Raw genomic sequence first — 19,874 nt, 5'->3', positions numbered from 1 at the left:
AGTCACATCTTGTATTTCAGCCTAAACTCGCGCAGCCATCGCAATACTAGCTGAACAGATCAAATCAAGAATTGAATTTGAATATCATTTTATTCAGTATATTTATCGTCCCAAATCAAATACTTGTAGATGGTATACATGGTTGACAAAATTATATCATCACGATTTTATATGAAACTTATGAGAAGATTACAAAAAGAAAGCAAAATGTGAAATATTGTTTCAATCAATCAATCTTGCAATTAAAGGGGCTCTTAAAATGAATATTTTCCCTATGATGATACGTGAATGTGATATCTAAAGTTTCTCTGTGACATAGTACGATGCCATCTCCCATGACATTGAAAAAAACGTGTTTAGGATTATCAAAAAAATGTTAAATTACTAAACATTTAAGACAACTTAATTTGATTTATGTTCGTTTTATTTACGATTTCCTCATTGCGCTTTATTGTGTTTAATTGTCAAATAAGATTTTACGAAATACATTATGTAGGTTTCTAAGCTTGATAAAAAGAGATTGCACAGGCTCCATTTTAGGTCTGGTAAGAACCACTGGTCGGGTTGCCTGAGTTCCCAAGAAGGGGTCCTTGCACACCTTCGTAGCCACGCCTCCTGAAAAAGAAACACACAGTTGTGTAATCATTCTAGTCTCCAAGCAGACCCAACGGTTGCAAAGACCGTACCCAATTGGCAGAAGGAGTTTTTATAGCCTGACAACTTCCCTGGCTGGCTGGAGCTTCTCTGACTATCTTGTACGATTTTACCACCGTGGAGATCTGCTTGGAGATTACAATCATGCCCTCCTGGATTCGCTAGCTCGTTTCTTTATCTAATCTATTCATTGGTAAACAAAGACCATCTATCAAGACTACGTGCTTTATGGGGAAAGAAAACCTTGAAAGCTGATTCAAGACACATGCTTTTAAAAGTGGCAGCCCTTAATTTGCAAAGTAAACTAAACATTAGTTCAATTTCAAATTCTAATGTATTTGGCAAAGTACATGTATAGCTGTTCTGTAATTACCCTGGAATCCAGAGCAACTGTACCGAGCGTCCCCGGACCTACACCGGCTCGCGCCCGGAGCTTCCTCGGACCTACACTCCCACTGGCCCGACAACATACACCGCCCCACTTCCCGCTAGCCAAACAAGCTCCGCTCTAGTACAATATTCTTGTGGGCTATAGCAGGAAGTGGGGCGGGGTAGTTTGTCGGGGCCAGAGGGAGGCCTAGGGTAGGTCCGGATAAGCTCGGGGCGCGGGCCGGTACAATTGCTCTCGATTCCAGGGTATTCTATAATAAATATTGTAGTGTGATGGATACAGTTTTTGTTCAGTATTTGATCAGCCCATCAACAAACCATTGGCAGTCGGTGGATTAGAAATAATCTTGTGTAGGAGGCGCAAACGAACAAAGACATATAAACCTATAGTTGAGGCATTTAATACGTCTTAAAGCTTACTTAATCTTGTTCCAATGTTTAAGCTTCATTTACGAATCTCATTAAGCATGCTTTAATACCTGATTTCGTGCAGTGAGTGAGAGACGCCTGGAATGTACATTATGCTGTTTTACCTACCTTCTAACGATGAACCAAGCAGCCAGGGCGGTCACAAGGATCCCGCTAGCCAGACTCAAGATGACGGGTAAAGCTAAGCTGGACCCGCCAGCATCTAATTACAAGAAACATATACAGTTCGTGATGTTTAGATCGAATATCGTACAGGGATAGAAATCATGATATTCTAAAACTTTTCAGAAGAAAAAAGGAAAAAGGCAGTGACAATTCTGATGAAAAGAACACAAACCTCCACTGTACAGCACGAAGGGAACGAAACCTGATTCATAGACATCTCCGTTAACACCACATCCCCCAAACAATCTCCCAGTGTACAGTACACCGTCAGACAACTCATTCAACTGTGGTCAGAACACATACACAAGAATACGTCACATTCTAGAGGCCAACATATAGTTTTCATCTCTCAAAAGCAATTTGTTTGTAGATTTGATTAAAGCGTCACTGTGACTGCCTTTTCTACATTTCAACCGTCTGAAGACTGAGGTGCATGCCAACTTGTAACTACGGGTTGCGTTACTGTAGATTATTGGAAAGTTGTAAGAGAATATAACTTAATTTACGCTTTTTCTTTATCTTTTTTGATTCTCCGGCGAGTACAGATTTTTTATCTATCTAATTTCACCTTTACAATCTTGAAAAAGGATCTATCTCAGCATGCCACGCGAATGATACTTACGCTTCCTTCCATGTTACAAATGAACGGTTTCGGGGTTATGTCGCCTACGATGGGTGTCGGGCGCAGCACCAGCTTATGATTGTCACCGTCAAATCGACCTGAATACAGAAAAAGCGTCACCTGTGATGCAGCCAGAGTGCAGCCATAGTGTAGCACAGGAACTGACGTAGTGCTACCTGCTATCGTGTGTTACCAATTATCGTCCACTCTTGGTCATGTCCACATGTCGCGGTGTATTATGCTAAAGCCAGTCCTCAGGATCAGTAAATAACGACATAAGTATGATCCTTAGCCATGGCTCTTCTTCATACAAAACAATGCAATAGCTTTACGTCCAGCTACATAACAGAAATTTGGCTCTGTCCATGCGGGCTAAGATAAATGGCGTTTTGAATAAATTGGACGATGATAGGTAGAGTAACGTTACATGTAATATTTGTGTTTCGGTACTTACGGTATTACTAATCCATATCACATGTATTTGTAACTATCCGTCGGGAACTGCGTTACAAAGCTGGTGTTATCATGTCTAGTATAGGAGTACTAACCTTCCAAGTCTAGAGACCAACTTGAGTTGGACAAGGTTGCCTTGGCGATACCAGAGGATGTGAAGGACGACACCTTAAAGGTGTAGATTCTTGTGTCGTCCTGCCCCAGGGTCAGTTCTCCGGACAGACTCAGGCCAGAATTGAAGCCCGAGGGCGCTTCAGACATTGGATCTGCGCAACAGATCGATATGAATGCGTCCAGTAAATAGATATATTCTTTCAAGAATTGTCATAGTGCAGTGAAACTCATTGTCACAAAACGGGAGTGGCATCCTTATTGGATACGTCATGGAAACCTTTTTCGTTATATGTGCAAAGGTTAGCCTGTGTTTACACAATTCTCTCGCTGGCTTGGGTTAATGACCCCCTCCCGAAAGGTAACGGTTTGCATATATATTTGCATCGCTATCTGGGTTGTTTGTATACTTTTTATCTCCATTTAAAATGGAGATATAGTTTTGGATGTTTGTGTGTGCGCGCGCGCGCGCGTGTGTGTGTGTGTGTGTGTTTGTATGAATGTTTCTGTGTGTCTGTGTGCCCCCAGCAGCTTGCTCTGAAACTGCAGGGGCGTTATGGTGAAAATCTTCTCAGGAGAATAACTGAGCAAAGGAACAAGGGAGTTCCATGATATTTAGTATGCAGGTAGCTTAAACAGAGATGTACATAACGAAGTGCAAATTATGCTAATTGAGCTATAATTTGCATGATTATCAGGAAAACCTATATTTGTATTGATTTCCATTACATAACTCAAATAATATAGCATATGTAGTTTATGGCGAGTGGAACATCAACAGATACATGCCTAATTTGCATAATTCATACAAAGGCGCTATAATTCATTTAGGTGGTTCATGATAGGACTGTCAATATTGTGACATGTGTAAGTTAGTTAAAGGCGTTCATGACCAAGCATATATTATGTAAACGTGCAAGTCATTTGAATAAACAGAGATATGAGGTCTCCAAAGTCTTGTTGTAAATTGTATCCGTTTATGGAGTGGTGTTCCTAACAATCCAAGCTCAAGAATGCGCTTAAATGCCTGCATACAGTCAAACTCGTACATAAAACCACTCAACGGACAGTAGACACATTCACAATAGACACGAATATTAACGCATGGGTTGACATTGGGAAAAATAAGTGATCGCCCAAACGTGACACCAGTACCTAGGTGGTCATCATGCAGAGCTTGCTTCTGGTAGAGGTTTGACAGCACTTGAGATGCTTACTCACTGACATTAGTACACACCTCTACATTCCTGTTGCGTAACTGCCATGCCTCGGATCATGTCTGTCACGACATCTGTGGTTTTCTTCAGGAACTGCAGCCGATCTTGGGTCAAGTCCATGTTATCGGCAGGTCCAACTTCACGCCAGTCTTTTTCCCTCTGGCGCAGGACACCTACGAAATGGAACAAAATCGTATGCTAGAAGTAACGTGAGAGACCAAAACAATAAAGCAAAAGACGGGACTAGCCAAGCCATCGGCAGTCTCCCATTGCCTTATTGTTCACAAATGTTATCTGAGCAAAAAAAATTGTAGCAGTTGAGTTTTCTGTACTCTTCCTTGCACCTAAGGGGCATTTAAGGTGGTAAACAAAGAAACAAAATACCACACCTGTATCTGCAACCGCAATGGCCGGGATGTCATTGTTTTCCTTCCAAAAGCTGGAAGCATCGTGACTGACGACATAGTCGTAGACTTGCCAGTAGGGGCCTTCTTTGGCGTCAATCATGGCTGTAATGTTCTTGTACGGTATTCCTGCAGACTAAACCGAAAAAAAACAGGCAGCTGTATTTTTTTAGACATCCTCTTTTGTTTTCATCATGTCGAGTACCCCCAAAGTCTGTGAGATAACTCAGTTTTCTCTGTAACAATGGGATAGAATATATATATATATAAGTCTAGAAACATGAACATTAAGATATTATTACTGTAATATGATTGTATTTAAACTAAGCATTTTTTTGCACAGCAAATAAAGTCTGTTTTCGCTGTTGCAGTCATAACATCTTACTATGTATCTATATATCTATCAATATCTACATCTATATATCTAGTATATCTATCTATCTATGTATCTATCTCTGTCTCTCTGTCTCTCTGCCTCTCTGTCTCTCTGTCTCTCTCTCTCTCTCTCTCTCTCTCTCTCTCCCTCTCTCTCTCTCTCTCTCTCTCTCTCTCTCTCTCTATATATATATATATATATACGCATTAAGATAGTATAACAGTAATATAGAAAACGGACCCTTAACTTTTTTTGCATTGCAAAAAAATAACAACTGTTTAGTCTAAATGCAATCGTTATTTATTTATTTATTTACCAGTATCTTGTACTGAGGGTTGTCCTCCGCAGCCCATTTTTGGTCGAACTCGGATTGGAGCGTGGAGTCACCATTTGTCCGGTAGACGACGAATATGAAATCTCCCTTTTGGTTGTTTGCTTTAACGCTTTGGTACACGTTAGTCAGGCCTGGCGCCTGGAAAACAAAAGGTACATTGCTCATGTATGCACAACGAGAAATTACGGCAAGCATAGAACACAGGTAGACGTCAGCGATATTGCTATCATAGCATTTGTTTGATTATTGGCAGCTGTGAACCTGAAATAATAGAAGGCGTCAGAAAATAACTTGTGACAATCAGAGTACTCCACCTTGAGGACTGTAAGCCCTAGCAGTAGCGTGGCGTTATGGAGACTTTGTTAGAAACGATCTTCAATAGACCTCTTTCCAGTTACGGCGGCCATTTTGAATTTCCCGACCCACCCTGAGCCTCACTTTGGTGCATGCCCCCCAAGATGACCCCGGGAAATTCAAAATGGCCGTCGTAACTGGAAAGAGGTCTATTGCCCTCACCTCTTTGAACGTATCTTCATCCGGGATGGTCTGGGCCATCGCAGAGCTGTTGTAGTTCAGTATGGAGTCCAGTGTGATGATACCGGACCACTCGGCTGGGTCTTTTTTCGTGAGGTCGATGTAAGGTTTGATGACATAGTTTGAGAATTCTTTGCTTCCACAGGACCCTGCAGCGCATGCTCCATCTGACCCTGCACATGAACACGAAAAAAAGGGTAAATATTCCAGCAGCCATTTTCTTCTACGTGCCGTCACAGCCCCAACGGTTGCAACATGATATTGGAAGTCTCACCACAATGACCTTGTTCCTAAATATTCCAGGGATGTTTAATTAACAAAGGTTTGTTTTTCTATTCGCAATTACAAGTTAAAAAAAGGTTATATTATTTAGATGTTTGATTAATCTAAATGCTAATTAGATGTTTTATATTCGCAAAAAAAAGGTTAAAAAAAGGCTAGCATGCCTCACCTGCCGTCGTCGAGGACAACAGAACTTTCACATCGAACATGTATAGGTAAGTTTGCAGATATACACAAGGCATTAGTTAGATTACTGGCCCTCACCACTACTTTTCTCTTCAAAGTCGAATACAGCAAAGAAGATGGAGTTGTCTTGCATGCAGGATTGGGATGTGATGAGTCGAGCTGTCTCCAGGAGCGCGGCCATTCCCGAACCGTTGTCGTCACGACCAGGCCTGCCCTTGTCCGTGTCCAGGTCAGCCGTTAGGACGACGGGTCGGTCCGCTACCCTGCCTGTGTTCCTTCCCGGCCACATGCCGAAAATGTTGGTGCCTGTGTACTGGCGGAGAGATCACAAAGGGATTAGACGTAGTTTTAGCAGCTACAGAACGTTATTATGAAATGGTAAGTTTTCGAATGACCTTCTTCAGATCTGACAAAAGCTTGATCAAAACACGGTGAAGGAAATTGCTCAAAATAGCCCTTACCCTATCTTTTTATTCATTTATTTATTTATTCATTTATTTATTCTTTGACTCAGGCCGAAGGCAAATATTGCAAAAACAGAGACAATTTACAGACATCTACATATAACAACAACGACAAAAGCATTGCATCAAGTGGTGTCAAAACGAGCAGAATCAATCGTTGAATAGCTTTTCTGCCCTTATGAAATCAAGTTTGAGAACAAGAATATGGGAACAATTCGACATGTCGAGGAAATGGAAAGTAGAGTTGTTCAAATACCCCGTGCTCTCCCTGAAAGGGCCACTCCCAAGTGAGCAGCCCATAGCTGCGGAAAGTGTCGCTCACAAACTTGGCTGCGGCTGTCTTCCCAGCGGGGTTGGTCACGTGATGGCGGTCGTTGCTAAAATGGTCGACTAGGAGTTTCCTCAGGTTGTTGACGTCACTCTTCTGGCAGACGACATTGGTGGTTGCTAGGCGACAGGAATGCAGGGGACTTTTAAATTTGGTAGGTTGCATTGATGTCACAGTAAATTGAGCACGTGTACATAAGCATCGCAGCATTGACAGGATTTTAAGCCTTTTTGACTACACTTTTTATTTGCCTGCAAGCCTCTCTAAGGTCTCTACCTCTGAACATCAATGATAGATTTTATCAATCTGTTTTCTTTTACGTTGTACAGAGCTATTGACACCAATGCACCTATTATGAAGATTATGATAACAGACTGACTTTTACTAACCTGCTACTAATATAGCAACCGCAATGGTTAATAGTTTCAACGCCATCCTTCAGGTGCTCCACAGTCGTAGGCTAGTGTGCACAAGGTGCTCTGAAAGACAGACATATCACAAACGTGATAACAAGCTATTGTCTAGGTGTGTATGGTTGTTCTGCATGTAGTCGCTACTAGTTTGTCGGTTCTTTTGTTTACAGGGCTATCAATTCTCGTGTTTACGGATAAGTACACACATTGGAAAATTACGGAAACCCTTCATAGATATCTTAATGAAACAAACAAACAAATCCATGTGGGTCCTGTCTACATTACGTGTGGCGAGCGGCATAGTTGACGAATGTTTGAGAAGATCAAAGGTCAAATGGCTGAGCAACATCTCCAACTCAACATTACATGTTGCAGAGAAAGGAATTTAGAAAAAATGCTATTATTAAAGGTCGCTACTTAAGCTTCGCCAAAAAGACCCGACACTCGAAGGAAACTATTCCCGAAAAGATACGAAAATGTGGAAAGCTGATGCATAAGTATTGAACGTGAAAAACATTGAAAAGAGTCCCCAAGCAAAGAAATCTTCAAGTTTCTAATAGATAAAGCCTATACTAGGTTCCGCGGATTGCTAGAAAAATACTAGAAATTGACCAAATAGAGTGAATACTTTTGCTTTAGAGTGAATAGTATGTTAGGGTTGTCGGTCGGCCGGCCATAGGGTCCAAAAGGCGACGGGTTTGACCCTATTGTCTCTCTTTTTACTCCATTTGGCCAATTTCTACTAATCTACCTTTCCATTGATCCGCGGAGCCTAGTAAAGGCTACATAAAGTGTGCGTTTCAAAGTGCGCATGATGCAGTATGCCCCAGGTAGACAAGTGTGACGGGAGGCAAAGGGCATGTTAAAGTATTCTGTAGGATGAATAGATGGTTGAGATAAGTAACTTGGCGTGTTTGTACATATGTTTATCATTAACGGATGTTGTTATACGTTGATGAGCCAGAATCTGTTGTTTTTTTCTACAATGATCAGAAACAAGTCTTCCCATCCACTGTGACATTCAAATCCGTGAAACACCTAAGAGCCTAGGCTATGAAAGGAGCTTAATGACTATCAAAATGATCACTTGTAGAGTGATATCTTTAGTTTGACGATGTTTGCCCATCTTATCACCTTCAAATACGTCTTGTGAGACAGGGACGCAGAAAGAAAAATAGGTCAAAAGTTGGCGCGCAGTCATTTTGTACATTATCCAATGAAATGCTCTGTAGAATAGAGGAAAGAGTTTTCAACTGAAAATTCAAAAGGAACCTCCTTGTGACTCGTAATGTCCAAAACCATGCCAATCACTCTCTTATTCTTATCTTTTCTTTGAAGATTATATCCCGTGCATGAATATGTGGTTAAAATGATACTGAAATTTAAAGACAAGTAGAACTCTAACAAGAATATGTGTTTCCAAACACTCAAATGATCTATGACGAAAGTAGATGCTGTTTGTGATAATAAGATAATCAATCTAGTAACTTGGCACCCCTGGACCGGAATAAAAATCACCAATCACTTGAAATTGTTATCAAAACTACACGCTCGGTGAATCGTCTACAACAATGAATATTAAGATATGTAGTGAGGGATAATCATAACGCTATAGGTAACGACGTCACGCTATGAATCTGGTTGTCTCCAGTATGAACAACTCTTTCAAAATGGCGGAGCGGTATGGCTTCTTCAATCGTCATCTCTGACTACAGCAAAGTATTTGATAACTGCTTACTGCAGCAGCTGTTGACATGCTTACACAACCCATAGTGTACATTAGAATGTCCGATGTAGAACTGTTGTGATGTGTACTTACTTTTTTGGGATAGATGAACTCTCTTCGACCCGTCAAAACGTAGCCCTGTTGCTCAGTTAACTGTAAAGGTCCGAGTGTTCCAGAGATGTGTGAGTTTGGTGGGCGTGTTTCCTGATAACCTGGCTAGGGAAAATGGGTCATATGTATCTAAGGAGCACATATTGATCAAGCAGTGGTCAAAGGTCTTAAATCTGCTTATTGTCCTGTTAACAATGTGTCTTCTTTCCGTGACCAGGCAGAACTCCGTTATTGATTTATTTTGGTTTCGACGCAGCAGATTATTATGAAGTGTTTCTCTAACCACACTTGGATGCCCTGATATATTCTATGCAAAATATGGGATGACTTTGTCACTTTTGCGTGACGTGGATTCTATCAGACATTTTGGGCTGGACAAATAGTAAATTGTGTAACTGGCCAGGGGGGCGTCGGAGAATGCCCTGTCTACATATCGTTTATACCCCAGTCAAAAGTCACTTCTTGTATTTTAGTCTAAACTAGTAGCCATCGCAATGCTAGCTGAACAGATCAAGTCAAGAATGGAATTTGAATAACATTTTATTCAGGACATTCACCTTCCTATATATCATATACATGTAACTGGTATGCGTGGTTGATCATTACGTTTTATAGACTCATAACATACTCTGAGAAGATAACAAAGAAGTCAAAATGTGACATACTATTTCAATCAATCAATATTGCAAGTAATCTAACGTCTTCCATCGCATTGAGAGAAAAAGTTCTAGGATTATCCGAAAAAAAATGTTCAAAACTTCTTCATTGCGCTTTCTTCTATTTAATTGTCAAAATGCACAATTTACGAGATGCATTATAAGGAGCCTAAGCTTCATAAAATGGCATTGAGGTGGGCAGCACAGGCTTCATTTTATGTCTGGTAAGAACCACTGGTCGACGTCGGATTGCCGAGAAGGGGTCCTTGAACACCTTCGTAGCCACGCCTCCTGAAAAAGAAACAGACAGTTGTGTAATCATGCTAGTCTCCAAGCAGACCCAACGGTTACAAAGACCGTATCCAATTGGCAGAAGGAGTTTTTATAGCCTGACAACTTCCCTGGCTGACTGGTGCTTCTCTCGCTATCTTGTACGATTTTAGCACCGTGGAGATCTGCTTGGATATTATAATCATGCCCTCCTGGGTTCGCTAGCTTCTTTCTTTATCTAATCTATTCATTGGTAAACAAAGACCATCTATCAAGACTACGTGCTTTATGGGGAAAGAAAACATTGAAAGCTGATTCAAGGCACATGCTTTTAAAAGTTGCAGCTCTTAATTTGCAAAGTAAACTAAACGTTACTTTAATTTCAAATTCTAATGCATTTGGAAAAGTACATGTAAAGCGGTTCTATAATAAATGTTTTTGTGTGATGGATACAGTTTTGTTCAGTATTTGATCAGCCCATCAACAAACCATTGGCAGTCGGTGGATTAGAAATAATCTTGTGTGGGAGACGCAAACTAACAAAGACATATAAACCTATAGTTGAGGCATTTAATACGTCTTAAAGCTTACTTAATCTTGTTCCAATGTTTAAGTTTCATTTACGAATCTCATTAAGCATGCTTTAATACCTAATTTCGTGCAGTGAGTGAGAGACGCCTGGAATGTACATTATGCTGTTGTACTTACCGTCTAACGATGAACCAAGCAGCCAGGGCGGTCACCAGAATCCCGCTAGCCAGACTCAGGATGACGGGTAAAGCTAAACTGGACCCGCCTGCATCTAAATACAAGAAACATATACAGTTGGTTATGTTTGAATTAAGATCAGATATCTTACAGGGATCAAAATATCATTTATTGTAAAACTTTTCAGAAGAAAAAAGAAAAAGAAAAAGGCAATGACAATGGGGTATAGAGGTTCTTTTTACAACAACCAGGTAATCTTACCTGCTGACGTTTCGGTATCTGTCAGATACCTTCTTCAGAGCTTCTGACTGGAGTACTGCTTCTCACCGCTATAAACGTCAGCAGGTAAGATTACCTGGTTGTTGTAAAAAGAACCTCTATACCCTATATTTTACCAACCTGATGAAATTATTTTCGGAGGCAATGACAATGATTGAAGAAAAGAACACAAACCTCCATTGTACAGCACGAAGGTAACAAAAGTTCCATCTCCAATGACATCTCCGTTAACACCACATCCCCCATACAATCTCCCAGTGTACAGTACACTGCCAGACAACTCTTCCAACTGTGGTAAGAACACAAACACAAGAAAACGTCACATTCTAGAGGCCAACATCTCCCAGAAGCGCTAGAAGCAATTTGCATATTGAATGAAAGCGTCTTCAACGACTGTTGTTTCAACATTCTAACCGTCCGAAGAGGTACATACAAACTTGTAAATGCCGGTCTCGTTAGTCTAGATGATTGGAAAGTTGTGACAGCATATAACTTAATCTACGTTTTACTTCTGTTATGTTTTTCAACTTCTCCGAGTACAGATTTTCATCTATTTGATTTCACCTTCACAATTTTGAAATACGATCTATATTAGCATACCACGCGAAAGATACTTACGCTTCCTTCCATGTTGCAAACTAGCGGTGCCGGGCTTATGGCGGTGTCTATGGGTGTCGGGCGCAGCACCAGCACATGATTGTCACCGTCAAACCGACCTAAATGCAGAAAGAGCGTCACCTGTAAAGCAGCCATAGTGCAGCCATAGTCATAGCCATAGACCAGTTATCGTGCATTACCAATTATCTTCCACTCTGGGTCATGTCCACATGTCGAGGTGTATTATGCTAAAGCCAGTTCTCATGATCAATAAAGAACGGCATAAGTATGATCCTTAGTCATGGCTCTTCTTCATACAAAACAATAAAATAGCTTTACGTCCAGCTACATAACAGAAATTTGGCTCTGTTCATGCGGGTTACGATAAACGGCGTTTTGAATAAATTGGACGATGATAGGTACAAGTAGTATTTGTGTTTCGGTAATTACAGTATCACTAGTCAATGTTACATGTATTTGCAACTAAATATTCGTCGGTAACTGCGTTACAAAGCTGGTGTTATCATGTCTAATGTAAGAGGACTAACCTTCTAAGTCTAGAGACCAACTTGAGTTGGACAAGGTTGCCTTGGCGATACCAGAGGATGCGAAGGACGACACCTTGAATGTGTAGATTCTTGTGTCTTCCGGCCCCAGGGTCAGTTCTCCGGACAGACTCAGACCAGAATTGAAGCCCGAGGGTGCTTCAGACATTGGATCTGTGCAACAGATCGATATGAATGGGTTCAGTAAACAGATACATTATTTCAAGAATTGTCATAGTGCAGTGTGAATTATTGTCACAAAAACGGCAGTGGCATCCTTATAAGATACGTTATAGCAACTTTTTTTTCGTTATATGTGCAAAGGTTAGCCTGTGTTTACACAGTCTCTTGCTGGCTGGGTCTAATGACCCCCTCTCGAGAGGTAACGGTTTGCACATACATTTGCATCGCTATCTAGGTTGTTTGTATACGTATACAGTCAAACCTGTCTATAGCGGCCACTCAAGGGACTGGCCAAAACTGACCGCTAAGGACAGGTGGCCGCTATGGAGAAAATGTTGATTAATTGACCACGAGTGACACGTTTTCAGTACCCACTGAGATACATTTATTCACTGTACAGTACACATGTAAACATTACATAGGTATGGCACATTTTAGAAATTCGATTGTTGTTCTTTTACTTCTATTATGGGCTTGAAAAAAGAATTATTGTATCTGCCAACTCCAAAATCCATGGCTTGCTCGAGCTTCATGTCTGAACAGACCAGCATCGCTATGCTCTACTCATGATCCTTCGCGACTGCTTCGCTGCCGGCACACGCGTCACCAACGAGTTTTAATCATATGAAACAAAGTCCTTCGCAGCAAAATGCCACCCAGTTAGTTAAGAACAAAATATATTTTGCTCAGTTGCCACTTACTGTTCGTTTTCGACCGTTTTCAAACATAAAATCGTGGCGACAATTTCCCTTAGTCTGTTGTTGTTTGCTTGTCATGATCGGCTTCTACCATTATGCTAATAGGGTAATGAGAGGAAGGTCGCTCTGTTGAGGGCTTTTTCTTTTCAGAAAATTGCAACAGCCCAAATTTTGCATCATTGTAATGTTATTCATATCTAGTTTGAAGCTTTTGGTTAAGTAATTATCCTCAGTGATAGTTTGCAGCAAAATAAATTTAACACACTATACCTCCGCAACAGTGGTGTCTTCCGATGACCTTTATACTGCTCCGCCATTTTGAAAATCGTGTTTGGGCACATTTTCCGATGAATTCCCGGGGAAAACGGAAATATTGGGCCGACATTGAAACATTCTTGTTTTCTTTATTATTATCCTGTCAAGTTGAGTTCACATAAACTTGATAACTGCGTGAAAAAATGAAGATTTTGAACCTGGCGTGCGGTGGCGATGCAGCTTCCACCGGCGCACATTGACCGTTATCGGCAGTGTTACTGTACTCGCGGGACCGAAAATCGTCTGGCCGCGACCGCGTTGGACAGGTGGCCGCTATAGCCTAATTCTTAATGCTTATGTCAATGGGAAAAATCCAAGGGACCGACAAAAAGTGACCACTATGGGCAGGTGGCCGCTATGCAAAGGTGACCGCTAATACAGGTTTGACTGTACTTTATTACATTGTATCCGTCTATGGAGTTGTGTCCCGAACAGCCCAAGCTCAAGAATGCGCTTAAATGCTACCCTACATATATGGATGTAGAGTCAAAACGGTATATAAAACTACTCAATTGACTTAAGTCGCAGTAGACAAATCCACAATAGAGAAGAATATCAACGCATGCGTTGACATGGGGGTAAAAATGGTCGCCCAAACGTGACAACAGTAACGAGGTGGTCACCATGCAGAGCTGGTTTCTGGTAGAGGTTTGACAGCACTTTAACCACTTAAGATAATTATTTAGTATCATAAGTACACACCTCTGCATTCCTGTCGCGTAACTGCCATGCCTCGGATCATGTCCGTCACGACATCTGTGGTTTTCTTCAGGAACTGCAGCCGATCTTGGGTCAAATCCATGTTGTCGGCAGGTCCACAGTCAGGCCAGTCTTTTTCCCTCTGGCGTATGACACCTACGAAATGGAACAGAATCGTATGCTAGAAGTAACGTGAGAGACCAAAACAATAAAGCAAAAAACGGGACTAGCCAAGCCATAGGCAGTCTCCCATCGCCTTATTGTTCACAAATGTTATCTGAGCAAAACAAACGGTAGCTGTTATGTTTTCTTTACTTTTCCGTGCACCTAAGGGACATTTAAGGTGAACTCAGTGCACAAAGAAACAAAATACCACACCTGTATCTGACAACATAATCGACGGGATGTCATTGTTTTCCTTCCAAAAGCTGAAAACATCGTGACCGACGATATTGTCGTAGACTTGCCAGTAGGGTCCCTCTTTGGCGTCGATGATGGCTGTGATGTTCTTGTACGGTATTCCTGCAGACTAGACGGGGGAAAAAGTCAGCTCTATATTTTCGACCCTCCTCTTTTGCTATCATCACCATCACGAACCTTCTCTGTTGTTATCATCACCATCACGAACCTTCTCTGTTGTTATCATCACCTTCACGAACCTTCTCTTTTGTTATTATCACCTTCACGAACCTTTTGTTATCATCACCTTCACGAACCTTTTGTTATCATCACCTTCACGAACCTTCTCTTTTGTTATCATCACCTTCACGAATCCTCTATTTTGTTATCATCACCTTCACGAACCTTCTCTTTTGTTATCATTACCTTCACGAATCCTCTATTTTGTTATCATCACCTTCACGAACCTTCTCTTTTGTTATCATCACCTTCTAGAACCTTCCCTGTTGTTATCATCACCTTCACGAACCTTTCTCTGTTGTTATCATCACCATCACGAACCTTCTCTGTTGTTATCATCACCTTCACGAACCTTTCTCTGTTGTTATCATCACCATCACGAACCTTTCTCTGTTGTTATCATCACCTTCACGAACCTTCTCTTTTGTTATCATCACCTTCACGACTATTTATTTGGCTTGGAAGATAAGAGAGAAATCCAAATATTCCTTCCCATGGCCTACTTATTTCCTTACGTTACAGTAACGCAGTTTCAAATAGCTTTTTATGCAACAATGAGACTTGCCATATAAATCAAGTCTTTATTTTGCATTGCCAAAAAAAAAGCTGCCTAATGGTTACTTATCTATTTACCAGTATCTTGTACTGAGGGTTGTCCTCCGCAGCCCATGCTTTGTCGAAAAGGTATTGCAGCTTGGAGTCACCATTTGTCCGGTAGGCGACGAATATGAAATCTCCCTTTTGATTGTTTGCTTTAACGCTTTGGTACACGTTAGTCAAGCCTGGCGCCTGGAAAACAAAAGGTGCATTACCCATGCATATACAACAAGTATTTCCATGTAAAATGCACCAATCCAAAAGCACATCCACTGAAGAAAATGGAAGTTTGCATAATCACCCAAGTCCAGGCACAGGAGGCCGATATACACATTTTTGGTCTAAAAATGACCCAAAAAAATCAATAAAATCTCTTTAAAGGCCTATATGAAAAAATGAAAAAGATGTCTGGGGGTATGTACCTACTCTTCCAGTATACCAAATTTCAGTTCATTTGGCCCAGGGACGACTGAGATGAAGCCCTTTGAAGATTTGACAGAAGGAGAAGGAGGAGGAGAAGAAAGAAACCTGACCAAAAACAATATATTTCAGCCATACTGTGGTATGAATGAGATATGATAATTATCTCCATGAAAAAAGGCTTTTTCATGGAGATACTGTTTTGCGTGGGTTTGGTGTTTGTGTGTATGTTTTGTGTCACCGGATGCTTAAAGTCAGCATAACCGTAGAACATGTACATGGATTGTAATGATATTTGGTATGTGGGTAGGTGTTAGGAGGAGGAAGGTCAAGGTCGATTTTGGGCCGCCTGGTATGTGTCACTGGAACTGCAATGGCCTATTTGTAAAAATGTTCTAAAGGAGAATAACTGAAGAAAGGAACAACAGATTTTCATGTTATTTGGTACGCAGGTAGGTTGGACAGAGATGTACACACTGAAGTGCAAATCATGCAAAGTTAGTGTGTTTGCGTGTGTGTGCGCGTGTGTGTATGTTTGTGTCACCGTGTGTGTATGTTTGTGTCACCGGATGCGTAAAATCAGCATAACTATAGAACGTGTAGATGGATTGTAATGATATTTGGTATGTGGGTAGGTGTCGGGAGGAGAAGGGTCAAGGTCGATTTTGGGCCCCCTGGTTTGTGTCACTGGAACTGCAATGGCGCATTTGTCAAAATCTTTTAAGGAGAATAACTGAAGAAAGGAGAGACAGATTTTCATGTTCTTTACTATGCAGGTAGCTTAGACAGAGATGTATACAATGAACTGCAAATTATTCAAATTGGACTTAATTTGCATAAGTAATGAGGAAAATCTATATTTGCAGTGTTTTCCATTGCATATTGTGGCACTACTAACAGCTGTTAGTAGGTATTTATAGCGAAAGTGGGTCACTTCTCCTGGGCCCCCGACAGGTGGCCGAGGGTCATACCATTGAGCGATATAGAATGGGGGGAACTGGTTTAATAAAAAAAAACAAAGTTTCATGGAGATTTTGGGTCCTAAGACTCTTGTTGGCAGATGTGAGCCCAAACTGTTGGAAGGCGTCTATAAATTGCTTGCGCCAATCTGAGTACTACACCTGAATGACTATACGCCCAAGCAGTAGCGTCTAAGTTGCATAATAGACTTTATAAGAAATGCTCTTCGATTCCCCTCACCTCTTTGAACGTATCTTCATCCGGGATGGTCTGGGCCATCGCAGAGCTGTTGTAATTCAGTATGGAGTCCAGTGTGATGAAACCGCCCCACTGGTCTGGGTCTTGTTTAATGAACTGGAGGTAAGTTTGGATGAAGGCGTCTGAGAATTCTTTGCTTCCACAGTGCCCTTCAGCGCAAGCTCCATCAGATCCTGTACAAAACACAAAAGACCAAGGTGAAAGGTCAAGCAGCCATTTCCTTATATTTGTGACGATTCAGCTGCCCAGCTAGTTGGATGATATTGGATGCTTTAGATCTATAGATGCGTCTAACCGCAATGTCCTCGTTCCTAAAGATTTAGATGTTTAGAGAATGACTTTTATCTATCTACAAATACAAATATAAATAGAATTGCATGCCCCTCTTGCCGTTGCTGAAGACAACAATATTTTTCATCGAACAAGCAAGTTCATTTACGGCCGGGTTGCAGATGTATGGGATAAGTCATGAGTTAAACTATTGGTTCTCACCACCGCTTTTCTCTTCTAAGTCGAATACACCAAAGAATATTGTGTGGTCTTGAATGCAGGATTGGGATGTGATGAGTCGAGCTGCCTCCAGGAGCGCGGCCATTCCCGAACCGTTGTCGTCACGACCAGGCCTGCCCTTGTCCGTGTCCAGGTCTGCCGTTAGGCAGACGGGTCGGTCCAGAATCCTGCCTGTGTTCCTGCCCGGCCACATGCCGAAAATGTTGGTGCCTGTGTACTGGCGGAGGGAGAGATCAAAAAAGGAATGGGACCTAATTATTGCAGCTACAGAACGGGAAATGAGGACGTTTTGGAATGACCTTCCTCAGATCTGACAAAAAGCGGGATCAAAACAAAATGTACATAATGGCCCTTCTCCCACGCTCCAAGAATCAAAGAGCTTTTCTGCCCCTATGAAATCAAGTTTGAGACCAAGAATATGGGAACAATTCGACATGTCGAGGAAATGTGAAGTAGAGTTGTCCAAATACCCCGTTCTCTGCCTGAAAGGGCCACTCCCAAGTGAGCAGCCCATAGCTGCGGAAAGTGTCGCTCACAAACTTGGCTGCGGCTGTCTTCCCAGCGGGGTTGGTCACGTGATGGCGGTTGTTGCTAAAATGGTCGACTAGGAGTTTCCTCAGGTTGTTGACGTCACTCTTCTGGCAGACGACATTGGTGGTTGCTAGGCAACAGGAAAGCATGGCACTTTTAGGTTTCGTAGGTTGCATTGATGTCACAGTAAATTAAGCACTATACATAAGCATGGCAGCATTGACAGGATTTGAAGCCTTTTTGACTACACTTTTTATTAGCCAGCAAGCGCCTCCCCTTTAAGGTCTCTACCTCTGAACATCAATGATACATTTATCAATCTATTTTTTGTTACGTTGTACAGAGCTATTGACATCAATGCACCTATTATGAAGATTATGATAACAGACCGAAATTTACTAACCTGCTACTAATATAGCAACCGCAATGGTTAATAGTTTCAACGCCATCCTTTACGCGCTAGCTCCACAGTCGTAAGCTAGTGTGCACAAGGTGCTCTGAAATACAGACATATCACAAACGTGATAACATGCTATTGTCTAGGTGTGTATAGTTGTCCTACATGTAGTAGCTACTACTGCAGGTTATGTATACAAGTTGTATGTTCGTCTGTATTTTGTGGGTCAGCTGTTGCCAGCGAGAGCTGCCTATGCTGACCAAGGAGGTTAGATACAGATTCAACCTCCTTGGCCTGACCCAGTGTAATGACCTGTCTTCAATGTCCATAAATACAATACATGTACTAGTTTCTCAATTCTTTGTTCACAAGGTTAGCAATTTCTACAATTTACAAAGTAAGAGAAGACAGTTTAACATTACGTACACCCTTCCCATAGATACACTTAATGACAACACAAATCAACGTGGTCTTATCTCCACTACGAGCGGCATAGATCGACAAATGTTTGAGAAGATCAAAGGGCAATAGCGGAGGCATATCTCCGTTGGTAGAGAAAGGCATATTACAGGTTTGCGTAGCAAAACCTTTGTTGGATCCGTTGGCATGTTTGGTGGCCGCCATCTTGAACTGTGACGTCATAGGCTCGCCATACCATTTTATTTGGAGGGGTATTTCTGGGGGTCGTTAGTGTTCTCTGTAAATTTAACAACTCGGCACACAACTATCACACATTCAACTCAAATAAAAAGAAAAATTCAATACCAATTCATATTTATAAAAAGACCCCGTCATCGCTAAACTAACATAGCGCACCTGAAGTATATGTAGCACAAATACTTAACTCTAGTATCAATTAGAGACCGTCCTTGCTCTAGAAGATATGTTCCCGAAAACGTACGAACATGTAGGAAGCTGATGCCTTATAATATTGAACGTTGGAAAACATCTAATAGACCTCAAGCTAAGAAAATGTAAACTTTTCAAATAGACATACTAGTAGCCTCTACCAGGTTCCGCGGATTGCTTGAAAAATATCGAAATTGGCCAAATAGAGTTAAAAATATGCTAGGGAAGTCGGCCGGCCAAAAAGGTCAATAGGGGAACAACTATCGGCCTTAGTTTACTATTCACTCTAGATTTATTTGGCCGATTTCTACTATTTTTCCAGCGATCTAGTAGAGGTTATATAAGGTGTGCGTTTGAAAGTGCGCATGTCTCAGCAAGGATGCTTAATCTCAGATAGACACGTGAGAAGAGGGCAAAGGGCAAGTAAACGTCTTCTGTAGGATGAATAGATGGTTGAGATAAGTAGGCTTGGCATATTTGTTCATATGTTTATCATTAACGGGTGTTGTAATATGTTGATTAGTTAGAATTTTTTGGTGCTTTTGTCTACGTAGGCCAGAACAA

At 41.4% G+C, this 19,874-nt stretch overlaps 2 protein-coding genes across 2 annotated transcripts; both read right to left on the bottom strand.

The window, feature by feature from the left end:
• Positions 1 to 228: 228 nt before the first annotated feature.
• LOC136421802 (uncharacterized) lies at positions 229 to 7,428 on the bottom strand. Its single transcript, XM_066409365.1, has 12 exons — positions 7,339 to 7,428; positions 6,878 to 7,068; positions 6,236 to 6,470; positions 5,672 to 5,862; positions 5,138 to 5,293; positions 4,431 to 4,581; positions 4,062 to 4,214; positions 2,809 to 2,979; positions 2,261 to 2,358; positions 1,811 to 1,922; positions 1,582 to 1,675; positions 229 to 615 (listed from the first exon to the last, which is right to left on the bottom strand). The coding sequence occupies exons 1-12, from the start codon at positions 7,382 to 7,384 to the stop codon at positions 537 to 539; spliced, it is 1,677 nt and encodes a 558-aa protein (XP_066265462.1). The 5' UTR covers positions 7,385 to 7,428; the 3' UTR covers positions 229 to 536.
• A 2,293-nt stretch (positions 7,429 to 9,721) lies between these two features.
• LOC136421803 (uncharacterized) lies at positions 9,722 to 18,586 on the bottom strand. Its single transcript, XM_066409367.1, has 12 exons — positions 18,468 to 18,586; positions 18,004 to 18,194; positions 17,516 to 17,750; positions 17,006 to 17,196; positions 15,422 to 15,577; positions 14,528 to 14,678; positions 14,153 to 14,305; positions 12,258 to 12,428; positions 11,731 to 11,828; positions 11,287 to 11,401; positions 10,834 to 10,927; positions 9,722 to 10,146 (listed from the first exon to the last, which is right to left on the bottom strand). Exons 1-12 carry the CDS (start codon positions 18,511 to 18,513, stop codon positions 10,071 to 10,073), a joined length of 1,677 nt encoding a protein of 558 aa, XP_066265464.1. The 5' UTR covers positions 18,514 to 18,586; the 3' UTR covers positions 9,722 to 10,070.
• Positions 18,587 to 19,874: the final 1,288 nt, after the last annotated feature.

This window comes from Branchiostoma lanceolatum, chromosome 16, assembly GCF_035083965.1.
Source record: "Branchiostoma lanceolatum isolate klBraLanc5 chromosome 16, klBraLanc5.hap2, whole genome shotgun sequence".
Classification (NCBI taxonomy): domain Eukaryota; kingdom Metazoa; phylum Chordata; class Leptocardii; order Amphioxiformes; family Branchiostomatidae; genus Branchiostoma; species Branchiostoma lanceolatum.
This window is presented reverse-complemented; position numbering and strand designations above follow the sequence as displayed.

What these genes read in the sequence shown, in the direction of transcription:
- LOC136421802 (XM_066409365.1), bottom strand. Translation starts at nt 7,384, where the DNA reads ATGGCGTTGAAACTATTAACCATTGCGGTTGCTATATTAGTAGCAG. An exon ending in TACGCAACAGGAATGTAGAG is followed by an intron (nt 2,980 to 4,061) that starts GTGTGTACTAAT and finishes TCTGTTGCGCAG; the next exon opens with ATCCAATGTCTGAAGCGCCC. An exon ending in TTGGTCTCTAGACTTGGAAG is followed by an intron (nt 2,359 to 2,808) that starts GTTAGTACTCCT and finishes TTCTGTATTCAG; the next exon opens with GTCGATTTGACGGTGACAAT.
- LOC136421803 (XM_066409367.1), bottom strand. Translation starts at nt 18,513, where the DNA reads ATGGCGTTGAAACTATTAACCATTGCGGTTGCTATATTAGTAGCAG. An exon ending in TTGGTCTCTAGACTTAGAAG is followed by an intron (nt 11,829 to 12,257) that starts GTTAGTCCTCTT and finishes TTCTGCATTTAG; the next exon opens with GTCGGTTTGACGGTGACAAT. An exon ending in GCTTGGTTCATCGTTAGACG is followed by an intron (nt 10,147 to 10,833) that starts GTAAGTACAACA and finishes TTTCTTTTTCAG; the next exon opens with GAGGCGTGGCTACGAAGGTG.